Source organism: Triplophysa rosa, linkage group LG23, assembly GCF_024868665.1.
Source record: "Triplophysa rosa linkage group LG23, Trosa_1v2, whole genome shotgun sequence".
NCBI lineage: Eukaryota > Metazoa > Chordata > Actinopteri > Cypriniformes > Nemacheilidae > Triplophysa > Triplophysa rosa.
This window is the reverse complement of record NC_079912.1, coordinates 14,681,821-14,698,674: the sequence shown is the minus strand read 5'-3', so window position 1 is coordinate 14,698,674 and position 16,854 is coordinate 14,681,821. Positions and strand designations below refer to the sequence as shown.

Sequence of the window (16,854 nt, the reverse complement as noted above, 5' to 3'; positions counted from 1 at the left end):
GGCCTGCCAATCCGATTACTCTTTATTGTGTGTATGAAGCCTGGTGTGTAATTCAGTTTGAGGAGAACAGAGGAGCAACGTCAGCCTGGGAAAGTTCACATTCGGCAAAGTGCAGACGCGTTTCAGGCGAGGGAGAAATATTGCAGGGGATGTGTTGACTTCACCTGGCAGGACGTGAACGTTGGTGCGGATGAGAATGCGATGCTTGCCGTCTTTTAACTCGTCTTTTTTTTTAACAAATAATGAATTTCGCACATTTTAAGTGTAAGCTAATTATTGAAACTCATTTTTAAAACAGAATTTTTCCATATTATTTAATTTAAAATAATTGTAAAACTTTACAACCACAAGGAGTAAACAAACAGTGGCTAGAATTATACAGAACACCATCCTACTTCCTGTAAGAAGGCTTGTGTTTTAAATAGAATATATTATCACCTAACAAACAGACAGCAACAGATTCTCACAGAAAAGATCTCTTCTGAACTGGCAAACTCAGTGACCTTGTTCATAAGTATTAAACAATGCGCCTTCATATTCTGGTCATGGTGAGGTTAGTAATCCACAGTAAAAGTAGCTCATCTTGTTTCATTTGATCCCCTTCTGCTTAAGAACTTTCGTCACTGTTTTAAGGTAGTTTGGATCCGGATAGCCCAAGCTGAAACATTCAGAGAAAACAATTACGTCCACTACTGGATGAGTATTTCACCAAAACATTACAGATGCACTGAGCAATGTCTTTATGTGATTCAACAGTGGTCCTGGGATTTATACGGACAACAAGTTTGTGTGAAACGTAAAATTAAATAACCTAAAAATATATTTGTTATACCTCTCAGGTCCACGGTCCATGGGTTTTAGGGGTATATCTGCAGGTGTCACACAGTATTCACCTCTGCCGTCGGCCACCACAGCAAACATCATCTTGTGTTGGAAAGCCACCTCCAGTAGTCGCAGAATCTTCACCCCTGTGTTGTTGTTGGGCAGGTACGCCACAGAGTCCAGACCCTTGTATCTGTGTCCAGGATGTGGATGTCTGTCCTGCAGGGGGAGTTACTCATGGTCATCACTCATATATTACAGCCAGTTATAAAACCTATTTCTTACACACACAAAAAAGAAAGCGTTATAACCACTCCCTAGCAGTTTTCATGTGTCTTTTCATGCTGTCAGTCTTTCACATTGCTGTTGGATGACTTGATGTCACTCCTGAGGTTTGATTTTGTTGAAATTCAAGAGACACTGGACTGGAATGGACGCAATGGGCCTCATTTATCAATCTAACGTAGAAACGAGCGCAGATCCGTGCGCAGAAATAGTCTTACGACAGGGTTTATGTGCGATTCATCAAACATGCCGTTAATCTCATCGTACGAATGATCGTACCTTGATGAATGTGCAGGCGGAAATCGGTCGTAATTTACATTTATTACACGGCTCATTTGAATGCTTGATTCTGATTGGCCAGTCGCGACATTCCAAGGGTTGTTAACAACTGCTCAAAATAACACCCTGTAACCCGGATGCTGCGAATCATTTTGAGAGGGGCAGTTTAATATTACACAAAAATGAATTATAAATATGTCTTTTAATAACATATATGACATTATATTTACAAATGATTAAACCAATTTGCCTGTTCGTGACGTTTGAACGTCGTTTCTTACTTTAAAACTGAAAGTAAACGGCTTTTCCTCGAGGAAGGTCTGCATTCGGTAAAAATGAGCTAATAAAATATTTCAAATTCACATTTTATGTTCAGTTTTTTTTCTCATGTGGCAAGTAGCCGTGTAATAAGTGGGATAATGTACAAGCAGCCGGCTGTTATCACGAAATAATTTCTGCGATAACAACCGGCTGCCTGTACATTATCCCTTACATAACGCCCCTATAAATTCAGGGTGTAGATGCCTCGCCCTTAGATTTTGCGATATGGGGAAACGTAATCCGGCCAAAACGAGGAACTTTTCCAATTTAGAAATTAAAGTTTGACCTTGGAAAGCGGAATCAAAGGAAGTAAAAAACAGTTTTGGAAAGAGATCGCAGCGTTGGTGTAGTGAACCGATCTCCAGCTGAGGTTGGTTGGAGGTTTGTATTTTTTATTGGATATTTTGTAAATATGATGCAAATCTTTTATTTTATTATAGTTTTTCACTATTATAAATTTACACAAAGTATTGTTGTTGCTTTACATTACTTTGGTTGTATAATGCATTTAAAGTTAAACAAAATTAATCTGACTTCAATCTTGAAAAACATTAAGTTACATTAATGTGTTAATGTAAAAACGAGATATAAATTACTGATCTTTTTTTAAGGCGCAATTATAGAATAATGTTTATATGTAGACTAAATGTTTTTATACAGTTTTCTTCATTTAGGTGAAGAAAAAAATGGTCTGTTGCGGAGGAGACAGATGCATGTTTCTAAGCAGGATAAAGGTTTAAAATCTAATGCTGCTAATCTTGCATTTCAGGCTGCTTAAATCAAGCACACAGTTTTATGTTTGCTTCATTTATTTTTTCTCTTTCAGATCTGTCAGAGGCAGGACCAGCGGTCTTCAGCCCCCACAAACCGGCCTAAAATATTAGAATGCATATTTGTCCATCAAAGAATCTATCATCTTGCAAATAGGTAAACTAACCCATTGCATATAAATATATTGATTAGGCCTACTGTAGTTTATAAAATGTTTGACTTTTAATTGTGCATTTTAATGTCGTAAATTATCTTAGAAGTAGCCTAAAAGTTTTGTACACCAAAGCACCTGTTAACCTTGTAATTTCAAACAATGAAACGACCATATAATAAATAATTAAATAATTAAAAATACTTTATTAATGTAATGAAAAAAGAAATCCCATCGCAATCTATTTTTACATTTGTTATACTAAACGAAAAAAAACTAATCTTTGTTATTTGTCATTATTCCTTTACAGTTATCAAAAGGGTAAAGCGTACACAGACACACTATCTCAAAACTTTCGTACATGAACTGAGACCTGTCGTGAGATTTGATCATAGCAACCGCTCACATCCATATTGATAAATACCAAGTTTTGCGTGGAAACGACTGTGCGCCCAGTTTTCCGGTCGTACGGTCGTTTCATAAATGAAGCCCAATATACTGTATCTAGACTTCTTTTTTTCACCTCCTACAGGCTAGATTACTGTAATGCACTCCTCATCGGGATCGCGGCAAATGCCCACAGAAGCTGCAGTATATTCAGAACAGCGCTGCAAGGATCCTAATGAGGGTGCGCAAGTACAATCATATCACTCCCATCCTCAAATCCCTTCATTGGCTTCCTGTCTCTTACAGGATTCAGTACAAGGTTTCTGTCCTCACTCATCAGTGTATCTATGGTGACGCCCCTCCCTATCTCAAGGAACTTCTCACTCCACAAACCTCAACACGTAGCCTCCGCTCTGCCTCAGCACATCTCCTCAAACCCACCAGGACCAAGCTTCGTACTATGGGCGATTGGCCTTTTGCTCAGGAATGCTTTCCCTGACCATCTGAGGACACCACAATCACTGGGTGCTTTCAAATGTGGCCTTAAAACTGACCTTTTTAGACAAACTTATTGTTTCGGTTTTTGTTTTGTTGCTTCTTTTGTTTTCAATTTGTAGCACTTTGGGATTCTTGTTAATATAAAGTGCGTTATAAATCAAATGAATTATTATTATCAGAAAACTGACAACTTCTCCTTACATGGGTTGAACTCAAACTTTGAACTTCACCACATTATCTTCCTTGCTCATCATGATGCTAGGAGCAAGCACGCACATAGTGCGAAATGTTTAGATCTCATCTGATTTAAAAGGAAACACACAGTCATAACTATGCCGGACAACACTTGAAGATCAGCCATAAACACAAAGACTTCAGGCATTATTATAACAGGGGATTTGAGCTGTTTTCAGCACACATCCATCATTGTCTGTAAGTGCCCTGCAGGAAGTGTGTGAGAAACAAGCCGAACAAGATTCCACGGAGATGAGAAAGAAATAACTGAGATGCTTTCGAGCGTAAACATACTGCTTACACATTAGGTGTGTCATTCCACTTTGATACTTATACGTTGCCAAAGTGATACACTAAAAATGACATGAGCTCACCGACTGAATGCCAGCTTCAAAATGAAAGGCGATTTGAATGGTGTCACAGTCAGAATGTCCCGGTAAGCTTCGTCTTTCAAGGGTCCAAGTCATCTGGCCTTCGGGCTGGTTTCCTTGCATTATCAGAGTGCCTTTTTTGTTATTGTTTGTTCCGTTAGATTCTGCTCACATGGCCATGACACACAGTAAAAAGAAAAAGCATTAAGCTTTAAATTTAAGTAATATATCGTTGCTGTCCTTCCGAAACTTTACATGTCCAAATTAGTTGATTATAATGATTTATGGCAACAAAAAAAAGAGAAATACAGAAATAAGGTTACATGGTTTTAGAAGGACAGCATCGATATATATAGCCAAGTGGCATTGGCAAACAAAGATTTCTATGCAAATAATTCATTCAGTTCTCCAAACCATATTTTGCTAAAAATATTTTAATATTTTACATCAGTTCTACTTAAATGTTCAAAGGTGCCCTGCAGAGTAACCTTACGGTGCTTTTAGTTCATAGTTCATAAAGATGTTACACTAACTTTGGCAACTATAAAGTGTTCAAATACATTTTGCAATTATTTTCAAAAGTGTTCACATAAAATGTATTTTTCTGAATCGCTGTCTTTCTATAAAATACATGCCACTAGGTTTAGTATTTTGTTATCTACATGCAAGGACATTTATACATTTTTTATACTATGCTTTTTAAGAATAGCATCCAAGTACTTATGTATGAAGTGACACTTTCATTGTCATGATCAGTATAAAGGAGCTCAGAAACTCACGGATCTCTGTCAGCGCTGGTGGGCCTTTGCCATTCAGGTACCTGGTGCAGTGCATCTTATCTTTGCTCTGTGAAGACCCCATGATCCAGTCAAAGAAGTGATGAATTCACAGGTCCACAGATCATTGACAGAAATTGGTTGCTGTTTATCTCTAAAATTGATACAAACAAAAGTTTATATTGGGTCATTTGTCATGGATAATTAGCATACACAGATTACTTAATGTTTAAGTTTGACTTACCAGACACTTGCTTCTCTCTTGGACTGTAGGTGGAGTGCTTATCTACACACCGGCTTCTACAGATTTTTAACATTCGTTTCTGTCACGGATAAAGGTTTATAAACAAAAACATTCGCGCATAAATAAGGAAGTGAAGACAAGTGCAGTTAAACCTGTTCTGGTTTAGACAGCTGAGAGAGAATGGGTGGAGTTTAATGACACGCGTGTTAGGATTTTACAGGATGAGCATTGAAAGAGTTTTTCTGTTTTTGTTCCACATAGGCATGGGCCGAATACCGGTTTCAAGGTATACCGAGGTTTAAAAGAGTTAAGGTTTCAAAACCACTAAAAATGTCGGTGATACCGTTTCTAAGGTATGAGCTGTGTTTACAGAAAAACAAATAATTCAATCATGTAATTCAATGTTTGATGTTTATGTCAAATATATATGACAAAAACATTTTTTTAAGAACATTGTAATTTTAAGGCTTTATTTTTACCTGACACACATGTTCTATATGTTGGTTCAAAATGAAATGTATTGTGTCCAGTTGAAAAGTAGTTTTTTGTATACGCAGATATTTGGAAATAACACATTTTAGTGTTTTAATAGCAACACAGCAATACCGCGGAACCGTGGTATTTTTGATAAAGGTTATTATACCGCCAAAATCTCATACCGGCCCATGCATTCCACGTTTGTGTGGATGAGGGGTCCACACTTTTTAGGTGATTTCGATGAAGATGATGGTCATTTACTGCAGAGCTAGGATCCAATCTCATGCTTGAGACATTATAGATAGCAAGACAAATTTGTTTATCTTCATTTTATTACATTAACATACAAACTCCAGAAGAATTACTTTATAACTGCGAAATATTCTTGTACTATATCGTTTTTCTAATGCTTTTGACAGAAAATACAAGTTTATATCACTGTATTTTTGTTGGGCATCACAATAACTGGTATTGCCAGTAACCGTGGTATTAAAACCATGATTATTGATACCATGTGAAAAACTACATATATGATAATATCGTAAATAATTCAGAACCCGTTTCAAGTTTTGTCTTAAGAATTACAATGGTTACAAACTCTCTAATCCTTACACTCGAATTTTAAGTGTGATTTGTTGACCAACAAATGAGAAAACACAAAAACAAAATTAAAGATGAATTTAACGCATTATTTGTTCATTTAAAAATATATAAAGAAAGAAATGAAATAGTTAAAGTGATATTATCGTAACTGCGAATTATTTTGGCCATGATAACCGTGAAGAGAAAATCTGATATTGTGACAGCCCTATATAGCGTTTAATAAAAATAAACATTTTCATAAAATATTCCAGCAAAACCCCGATGCCTGCACTCCTGTTTCAAACTTTATAATAATTCAAATAAATTTTATGATGCTCTATAGTATCGACTCGTACTTCACGGACATAATTCACATCTCATGAGGTTTCAGTGGCCATCAGACTCTTACATTCATAGAGATCTGTTCCTTATCAAACACGGAGGTTTTTGCCAACTCTATAAAGTATTATTTAATAAAGCAAGGATACACCGTCTATAGTTCTTTTCCAGCAGCGTGGAGAGAAATATCAGTCAGACAGCATGTGAAGCCGCGGGATCACCGCAGAGGCTCAGAGTGAGATGAGGGGAGATGAGACGGAAGTCTCCGGGCTGAGAAGAGATCGAGAATTCCTGCTTTCAGCAGATTACAAATCCAGAGACATGAGAAGACACAAGGATCAGCTGATCTTCAGACCGACATGAGCATACTTTTTCATTGCATTCTCTTCTCAGTGCAAAACAATCAGATTTTTTTATATTTTAGGCTGCCTGTGCACATTCTGTTCTGCTATTCTTTCAATCACACACATACAATTCCACCTTTTTCTTTTTGCTCTCATATACATATTGATTACAAATGCTAAATCCGGCATTGAATATTTTGGGGAGCATTATAGTGTCCTGATGACTTGATTAGAAGCGCATGGAGCTCATCAGTCTGATCATTTACACACGCACACTCATGACCGAGAGAATCGTCTGATTAATGATATTGATAATCACGTGCATTAAAAAAACTATATCTATAAAGAAATACTCATATGTCTCGTGCTCTTGGTAGCCTTTTCTCCACTGTCACTTTGAAGACTTTACTAAACCTGTATGGTTTCTTTAAAGGTTTTTTCTTTTGTTCCAAAAAGAATCATAATTTTACATTACATTACGTTACATCAGGTCCACCTCAAGACCAAGAGCAAGTCTTTAAAGAGTTGAGACCAAGACAGGGCGAGATTGAGTCAAGACCAAACTAAAGAACTCATTTTCATCTTGAAACGTTTTGATTTTGAGATTGCTTAATTATATCAGAATTTAAGATCTCATAGATTGAATTTTGAGGGCATTTTTTTACAGTAGCTCCTCACTGCAGAACGCGAGATATAGGGGGCAAGATTGGATCCAGATCCAGTCTCCTTCCCTTCCACTTTGATTGGTCAACACTGGATCCAGTCTCCTCCCACTGCATACTTGTGTTGTTGCTCTACCATTTCCGCTGAAACTAAAGTTATTCTTTTGACGGAAAAACAAACTTGCCCGAAGACAATCGTTATTTATTTATGTATTTTTAATAACGTATTTTATGAGATTTAGTGTAAGGGTTTGGGTTAACATATATTTAACTGTGATCATTACTTAAAGGCGTACACAATATTTTTAATGTGTCTCGACTATAATGCACAGTGTAACAAATTTTTGTTTTGACCGACCTTTCGATAGTTCTTGAACAATTCTGTGGTGCTAATTATTGTGGTAATATTTATTTTCATGTAGCATCCATGTTTTAGTGTATATTACGCTCAAGTAAATTTTGAGCTTAATTACGATATATCGGTATATTGCAAATAAACAAAAACTGTACAAATTTTCACACCAAACGCGAACAATCGCGTTCCACGTTATTTACTACTCATGGGGAATGTTTGTTATTAATGGCGTGAGTGACGCGATCTGAAAAATATTTTCAATCTTCGTGGAAGACAAGATTGATGCGCGTTCGCGGCAAATGTGTGAAAATACTTTTTTTGTGAGTACCGTCGATGGTAAACAAAATAATGTAATTTTCGTATTCAGCATGTTAAACTTCATAAAGAAACAGTAAAAATTAAAGCGAAACACAACTTTTACAAAAATGTGTTACATTGTGTAGAATTTAGACGTTAATAAGAGCAAACGTTAGCGACCACGGGTTGCAAATTAATCTCTATATTGCGGCTAAGTACAGTATATAAAGTGGGAGGAGTTTGATCAGGATCTGACCTCGCCCCATGGATCTTGTTTTCTGCAATGCAGACCATCACATTTTTTACACAATCCTGCATTCGTCCAGTCACAATTAATGCTGTTAACAAATGGAGTCCAGTTATCAGACCAACATTTCTAGCCTACCAAGTTCATCCACATCAGTTTAAGCCATAAGAGAGAACATCACTTCCAGCTCTCTCCAAAAACCACCAACCTTCTTACCTCAAACACCTCAGGAGCGCACATACCCATTCTCTGGGCAGCATGGCAGCGTTACAGGGTGTGTGTTGACTGTGTCACGTATAGTGAAGAAAGAACAGCCGGGGTGGAAGAGAGGCATCGCTGTACCCTGCTCCTCTGAAGCGTGCCAGAACATTCCTCACAGATTTTGGTGTCGGCTTCTTTCTCCTAAGTCCCTGGGAGTGTGTTTCCATGGTGATCTAAAGTTATACGAGCCATCTTTATTCATTGCTGTAGCCTAAAGGGCCCGAGAAGAACTGAGGATGGGGAGAGATAAAGAGAAGCAAAAGAGAAAATGTGAGGTAAGGTGAGAAAAAGAGCATCTATATACTCTTTTTGTAAAGAATAAAACCAAAGATCAAGCTTAAACGAACAGTTCACAAGACATCAAACTCAGCACACATTTGTGTAAATGTCTGTGCCTTAACTCCCCCCTAACTCCCCTGATCCCAGCAGCATATGACACATGAAAGATACACAAAGCTCTCAATGGAGAGATTCATTCACACAAACAAACAAACAATCACAAACCCTGTACCAGTTTCATATCCCATCACGGCCACTGGGCTCTAAACCTCTAATCTGTCTGTGTGTGGTTCTGTCTGAAGTTTGCAGCTCTATTAATAGTTATCTGGGACTGAGCCACAGAACCGATATTTTATTCTGACGCTGAGTCTGTATCGCCAGCCTTCTCAAGAACTGCCTGTTAAACATCTCTCTCTCCGGCCGTTTTCTCTGAGATCAGACGTCCCAGGACGCTGCGGAGGGCAACACTGCTGACATCATACTGGAATATTATTGTAGAAACACAGTTAGTGTTCATATTCTTCTACAGATTTTACATCCACAACAAAACTTACTGAGGTTCAAAAACAAAACAAACAATGCTCAGAAAAATGTATTCTTTACTCAAGATCATCTCTAAAAACTTAAATTGATTAATTATAAGCCATAAAAACCATAGAACCATAAACCATTATAAACAATTAAAACCATTTTAATTTACAAATTAATTTATGTAGTGTTTGGGTCTATTCCAGTAGGATTTAATGGTGTTCTATTGGTTCCCATCCTTCAGATAGCACCCCACCATGTGTACAGTAACATCAAAAAACATTACCAGTAGAGACTTGAGACTATAGTTTCCATTAAAACTAATACAATTCCTATTATAACCATTCAATCCATTAGACTTTTTGTGGTAGTTTTTCAGCAGGGGGTTTAACATGATGGGTGACACGTTATTAACAATATCAAAATGTAATCATTAAGATAACATTTAGGGTACAAGTGTGCACTACATAGAAGAAAAAAGATACATTTACCAGATTGCGCGTTGTAATCCACAATGCCGAAGCGATCTGTTTGTGGACGCTTCCGCTCGGTTTTAACGCCGTAGTTTATGCTGACTTTTCGTGCAGTTTAAACCTGGTAGAAACTGGGGCCAGTTTAACTAATAAAAATAATTTCCCGTGAATAACAGATAAAATCCTCAGCAAGGATAGATGATGGCAAGGAAACGCTTTTCGTCTCGTGCAGGTAATTGGTCCGTTTTCTACGGTGGCCCAGAGGTGCTCAACCCATCAACATAAGCGGCTAACGTTACTGTAGTCAATTTAGCGACTTTGTCAGTAGATTTAACGACTTGTTGAACTTCTTCTTTTTTTTTTTTTTTTTTAGAAAAAAGCGCTTAGCGACAAATTTTGTGACTTTTTGGACAAACCTGAGCTTCTCTAATAGTTTTAATATGTCACATTCTTTCACAGTTTCCTACTGGTTCTGCGGCCTGACAACTGAACTGTGAAAACAGCTTTCAGCAGTAATAAAACACAGTGTGTGAGCACAGTGAATAGATAAATAAAAAAGTGACAATAAACAAAAATTCAAATACAACGTCAGGAATATGCCAAATATTATGACATCATCGCACAACATTCAGGTACCTTTCATTGAAAATCATTGGCAAAACTCATAATTATGGAGAAAATAGCCTATCTGAAATAGAAACATGGTGAGATATTATTTAGATAGTACTATTTTTAGAAACTGATAGCCTATTTTTATTTGATTTATTTTCAGTACAACGTGATAAAAGCGTTCTTTTCTTTTTCACTTTACAGAGTAGCTACTAGCTACCAAACAGTGTTCTGGATGTCAAAAACAAAGCAATACTTTCAACTACAACAATTTCTGCATCAATGTAGTAAGTGAGTTTCAGGCGAGATAGTGTACAGTATGTGGAGTGTGTGTGAACTAATCCAGATGTCTGTGATTTATTAGTGAGGGGCAGCACGGTCAAGCATGCACTGCTAACAAATTGGCTACAGAGCAATTGACCCCTCAGTACAGTTCTGTTCATGAGCGAGAGAGAGAGAAAGAGTGAAAGGGAGCATTTTTAAAATGAGACACTTCGTTCCTATTGGCCTTGTTCAGACAGAACTCAAAACGTTTTATAAGCAACATATAAAGTTCTATATTTAATTCGATTGTAGGAGATGTTGTGTGCCTGATTCTTTAAAAAAAATCTCAAATAGTTTTTTATTGTATGGTCACTCTCAAACCTGTTGTCCTCCCATATCTGTCTTTATGAGGACAGACATTTGGGGAAATCTAGTGGGAAATACATTGTTCTGTGTACCCACAACACCTCTGTGATGGACTAACCACATGAGCTCTCTTATATAACCCATTACTGCCACACTCCATGTATTTTTTATCAACCTTTAAATATAGAGAGCTGGGAGCGTTTAATACCAACCGGACAAATAAGGGTCTGACCACACTGTCACGATCAATAAAATCTCCTTTACAGGAAGCGTCAGATCCCCTATTATCCAACACCAGAGTTCTCATACACGACGGAGAGTAAGAAAAGATACAAGGCCGCTGGGACTGGCAGAGTCAATACGCCTCCCTGTTCACAGGCCTGAGGGGTCATGTAATGATCCGTTCTCTGTGCCGAATATTGTACCTGCAATAACGTTTGAAACAAGACAGAAGAGTTCACTTCGCACTGCGTGATTCACTTTTTGCCTTGTCTATCAGCTTCACGAGTCTATGCTAATCAGAGCCACTAAAGCAGCAAGTTCGGCTATTAGAAATGTAGGATGGAAAGTGGATTTTGTTAACAGAATCAAGCCGTTGAAGGCATTTGCTGTAATCTGGCAGCCTCTGCCAGCTGCCAAATAATTAGCTATCAGATGTGCGGCCCTACAGGAGAACGCTGAGCAAAATTAAGTGAAAGCCACAAATAAATGGACAGTGCTTCCTGACGGCTTAATTCGGAGCGTCTTAACAGACAACCTGATTTCTGCTTTACGCAGGCGTGTCTTCAGATAATTCAACATTCTTCAGAGTGTCTCGTGCTAATTAAATGCAAAACGTTCTATACAGAAATGTCACAATTGATTTATCTACTTCTGTGGCTGGTGACTTCAATCTGTTTACATGTAAGGATGAAGGTAAAGTGGGGAGGAGTGACCTAAAAAGGCTGTCTTTAGGATCGGTTTTCATAGGACGCGCACGCGCCTGACCCCCAATTAACTTCCAGTTTGTGTTTGGCTAGTGCTTAATAATATGACTATTTATATTTAATTTAATTTATGTTAATAGTAATTTATATGATTATTTTACTGTATAATAACTATATTAAATAAACGATTTGTTGAATTTTGTTGTATGTTCATTTTATGAAATAAACGATTTGTTGAATGGGTCCTGTTTGGTCGCATTTAAACAAACTGTGCGGTACATTGACATCTAGCGGTTGAGCTTGGTATCGCAGTCTAAATAAAAAATATTGGAGATGCAAATTTAGCCAAATTAGGGTTCTTCGGTTTCTTTTGATTATTATCAGAAATAATCTACAGGCACTCTATTGTTTGTGAATGTGTACCGGAAGTTAAACTGGGTTCACAAAAGTAACATATTGTTAAGATTAAACCATCTACCCTTTCGCCATTTTACTGGTGTTTCTTTTACTTACCAAAGTAAATTAACTTCAAACACACTAAAATGTATGTTTAGTAAATAACCGCAACTCTGAGGAAAATTGCATTGCATTCATTTGAAGTTGCATACTGTAGTTCTCAATTGTTCTCAAATTAAAGTCTTATTTTAGTCTCAGATGTTTCTCCTACAGTAACATTGCTTAAGAGAAATCAAAATAGACACAAAGGAGACAACGATTGTTAAAATACATGAAGAGTAGGCTATGGGGGTGTAAAATAAATGTAGAAAATAATCTGGATTTGGCTCGGTTTGACAGAAAATTAGTTCACATTGAGGTCTTTAATGTTGGCTTTTGATGACAAATCTGAGCTCAGTTTGAGATCTCATCTCAACATTTTTGAGATTTCTGGCTCTTCTCAGGAAAAAATCTCTGAGATGCAGGACATGTATGCAATAGTTTCTATTGCTCTTTATTTAATCTCATTCATGTCTGGGAAAAATAATTGAGATATAAAAGATTCTGATTTTTCTCTCTTATGGAAAAGCTCACTCCACGTGTTTGCGTTCAGTCTCACAGGAATTCGTGACATTGTCACGAACTGTAATCTATTAATTCGTGTTTACCGACACGAATTTCCCCCTTTTTTCGTGTCACACTGCACGACTTTCAATCTAAAGGAATTCATACCTATTTTACAAGGTGGCTCATTCGTGTGAATTCCTATTTCCTACGATCTCATTGGTATGTTTTGACGTTTCCCGTGTGACGTTAGGTTTAGGGGCGGGGTTAGGGGAGCCATTTAATTTATCGTTGTTTTGCCACCTCGTGAAACCCGCGTTTTTGGCAAAATTAGCATTTGCGGCTGTGGTTTTAGGGTTTGGGTGAAGTAAGGTGTTAGTTAGCCACATCCTAAAATATGTACGACTTCTTTTGATATCAGGTTGTAAATATATAAATGTAAATACACACGCAGTCTGTGTATTGAAAGTCATGCTGAGTGACACGAAAAAAAGAAAGTCGTGCTGAGTGACATTAAAAAAATGTCGTGCTCACCGACACGAAAAAATCGGGGATATTCGTGTCCATGAACACGCATTAATAGATTCCAAATTTCATGTCAATGCCACACTGCCGTAAAAACTGGGTAGTTGCGTTCAATCATAACAATCTCCATAATGGGACTGAAAAGCAAGAAAGATACGCTCTTTCTCTCTGTCACTTCTTTTCTGTCAGAGAGAACGGAACTAAAGCATCATGTCATTGTAAATGTATCAGCCCCTGCGTTGTCATGGTAACCAACTATCAGAACACAGGCTTATTAGGGTTATGTGGACCATGTTTAGCTTGTCTAGCCTGTCCAAAGTTCACCTCATTCCCAAGACGGCCTTCCGCACTGGTTTTTAGTCCACGGCGCCGGCTCGTTTCCTATTTGACCCTGCATCCACGGTGATGGACGTGCGCTATGAACGTGAATTGTGATGGCGAGGTGTGATTTGACACGTGTTGCCTCAAAGCAACGAGTCATGGAATGAGAAATCCACCAGGACATCAATGTCCGAGAGTTTGCGATCAGTGTTTCAGCGTGGGCACACTCACACACCATTCTGTCTGAAACACACAGCGCATGCTTTCAGATTCAGACAGCTGACCTCTTTATCACGTTCAAAGCGGTAAAAGCAGGTTGAGTTGTTCCCTATTAGTTTGACTTTTTTGTTGAGCCCATTTGTACCTGCGAGCAAGAAGGACTGCGCTTGACTTCTGCGTTTGAGGTTCAGGAAGAGTGTTTTAGCATGTTGTGTTGTGTATTGCTCCATCATTTTGAGTCTCTTTGAACCAGAATTATGTTTCGAGTTTTATGCATTAATGGAATAGTTCACAAAAATAAAAAATCTGTCATTTATTCACGTTCATGTCGTTCGAAACCTGCATATGACTCTTCTGTAATTTCTTCTGTGGAACACAAAGAAGATATTTTGAGAAATGTCTCAGTGGTTTTGTATTCATACAATGGAAGTCAATGGGGGCCAGTGTTGTTTGGGTAACATTCTTCAAATTATCTTCTTTTGTGTCCTGCAGAAGAAAGACAGTCTTTTTTTTAAAGAGGCTAAATAATTTCAGAATATCTACAATTTTATTATGTATCCCTAGCAGTACAGATTAATTACTAGACAAAGTACAAGTTGTAAAAACATAATAGCCATATAAGCATTGACAAGATACACAAGAATAATGTGATAGGATAGGAGAGGAAAATAGAGAAAGAGTATAAGGTGAGACGCCATGACAAATGTGCTTTTGCCATCACCAAACAGAGCACAGCTGACTACTTTACACTGTGACAACAAACAGAGATATTAGGCATATTGGAACAGACAAGCCCCTTTAAGCTACATGGCACAATTTGCTCCGAGTTAATAGTCTCCTCTCTGGGAGATTTGATAAGCATGGAGAGTAGTGTATCACATCCCTATCCAAATAGTTCCACAGCACTGTCACAACTGATAACATCACAGCGAGGAGGTGAGGGCCAGTGTGTGTGCGTGTACGTGTGTGTGTGGACCTGATCTCTGCCACCTCAGACAATCAGTTGTTTACAAAGCATCAGATGGCTTCATGTTCCCAAAGTGTTTGCACTGCTTGTGACAGCATTGTCAGTGATACTATAGGGGAATTATTGGTAAGTTTGCACAGTGCATTTCCACTGCACGTCATGTTGGTCCTGAGCATGAGGCACACGAACACTTGAAACCAAATGTATACAGGAAATTACGTTTATGTTGTATGTGCAAGTGTATTATAAATACACGGAAATCCATGATTTTAGTATTCAGAAAGTGTCTTAATGTATTCAATAGAATTCATCATAATGTATTCATCAGAAGCATGGAAGTTTGACCTTTTGTGCAAAGGAATGCCACTAATTTGCTATGAATGGTGACCCATAAATAATGCAGAATTTTGAATATTTCTTCTTACACGCCACAGCGTCTTCCAATGCATTCAAGATGTACATTTATCATCAGTAATCAAAACCCACAAGTTTGTGCTGCTTTAAAAAAGCTTGTGTACGAGATTTAGCGGCATCTAGTGGTGAGATTGTGAACTGCAACCAACGGCTCACTCCACTCTTCCCTTTCGAAGCACTCCAGCGGCTTGCACAGGACTAGCGCTGCGTCCGAAATCGCATACTGTGACAGTACGTACTGAATTTGAATAAGTACCTACCTATCGGCCGTTAAACAGTACGTTCAATATAGTATGAGTGGGTGTAGTATGAATACATTTGGGACATACTGCGTCCGCCATGTTTTATGGTCATGTGACCCGTATGCTCTTTGACCTTTGACATATTAACAACAACCTATATGTGAGCGTTTATAAAAACATAATTTAGTCACGAGAAATTCATTTATTAGCACTTGCATTAAAAACGGACATCCGCCTTAAAGTTTTCCACTATATTTATTTTATTTACTTTTGAAATTTGACCGTTGCTCAGCTCCCGTGGCATCATGGGATAGAAAAGTGTCCATCCAATCCACACTCACGAATCTCGGCGAAAGTAGTAGACCATCCGGGTATTTCTCGCCTACTGAGGTTTCGGACATACTATTCATGACTCATACTCATTTTCGCCTACTGCATAATTATTTTCAAAACATCACAATCTTATTGGTTGCTTTAAGGACATAATGATGCAAGTAATAGATTCTCTCTCCTTGTTTTGAGCAGTGGGGGAGGGGCTGGGGCAGTAAAGGTAATTGGACATATTGGTTTTTTCACTGTGGATCCGTCAAAGTCCGGAAGGATTTTAGGCTGTCAGAGATGGTTTCGTGTTGGGTTTTAATTATCCTCCTTGGAGCTTTGTCAGGGACAACAGTGTCAGCGGCCCAAAGTGTTTTCCAAACAGAGCTTTAAGATCTCAGAGTCCATCGAGCTCAGACAGGGTCATCTGCCATCACAACCACCCGCTTGTTTTGTATTCATACACACCAGCAGAAACACACTTCAGTCTGGAAATCAAAGGCTGAAGGGAATTCTCCTCACTCCTCTCTTTGATGTTTAAACACCTTATGATATGATGCTTTGTGAGTTTTGGTCAATGTCTCTTTGCCTTGAGGTTTTCTACTGCAGTGGTTCTCAAACTGGGGGCCCCAAGATGTGTCCAGGTGAGGCACAGATTTTGTGGCATTTTATGAAATATAGAAAATGATCATAGATTTTAT

The 16,854-nt window shown here is 38.0% G+C and overlaps 1 protein-coding gene across 1 annotated transcript; it reads right to left on the bottom strand.

Moving 5' to 3' along the window:
* Positions 1–309: 309 nt before the first annotated feature.
* dtx3la (deltex E3 ubiquitin ligase 3L a) lies at positions 310–5,329 on the bottom strand. The gene is made up of 5 exons (XM_057322973.1): positions 5,140–5,329; positions 4,899–5,049; positions 4,123–4,283; positions 833–1,041; positions 310–658 (listed from the first exon to the last, which is right to left on the bottom strand). The coding sequence occupies exons 2-5, from the start codon at positions 4,978–4,980 to the stop codon at positions 589–591; spliced, it is 522 nt and encodes a 173-aa protein (XP_057178956.1). The 5' UTR covers positions 4,981–5,049; positions 5,140–5,329; the 3' UTR covers positions 310–588.
* Between the last annotated feature and the right edge of the window lie 11,525 nt (positions 5,330–16,854).

Excerpts from the sequence above, each read along its gene's own strand:
- dtx3la (XM_057322973.1), bottom strand. The coding sequence starts at position 4,980 with ATGGGGTCTTCACAGAGCAAAGATAAGATGCACTGCACCAGGTACCTG. Across the intron at positions 1,042-4,122 it reads TTGAAGCTGGCATTCAGTCG|GACAGACATCCACATCCTGG; the intron begins GTGAGCTCATGT and ends CTCCCCCTGCAG. Across the intron at positions 659-832 it reads ATGGACCGTGGACCTGAGAG|CTTGGGCTATCCGGATCCAA; the intron begins GTATAACAAATA and ends TGAATGTTTCAG.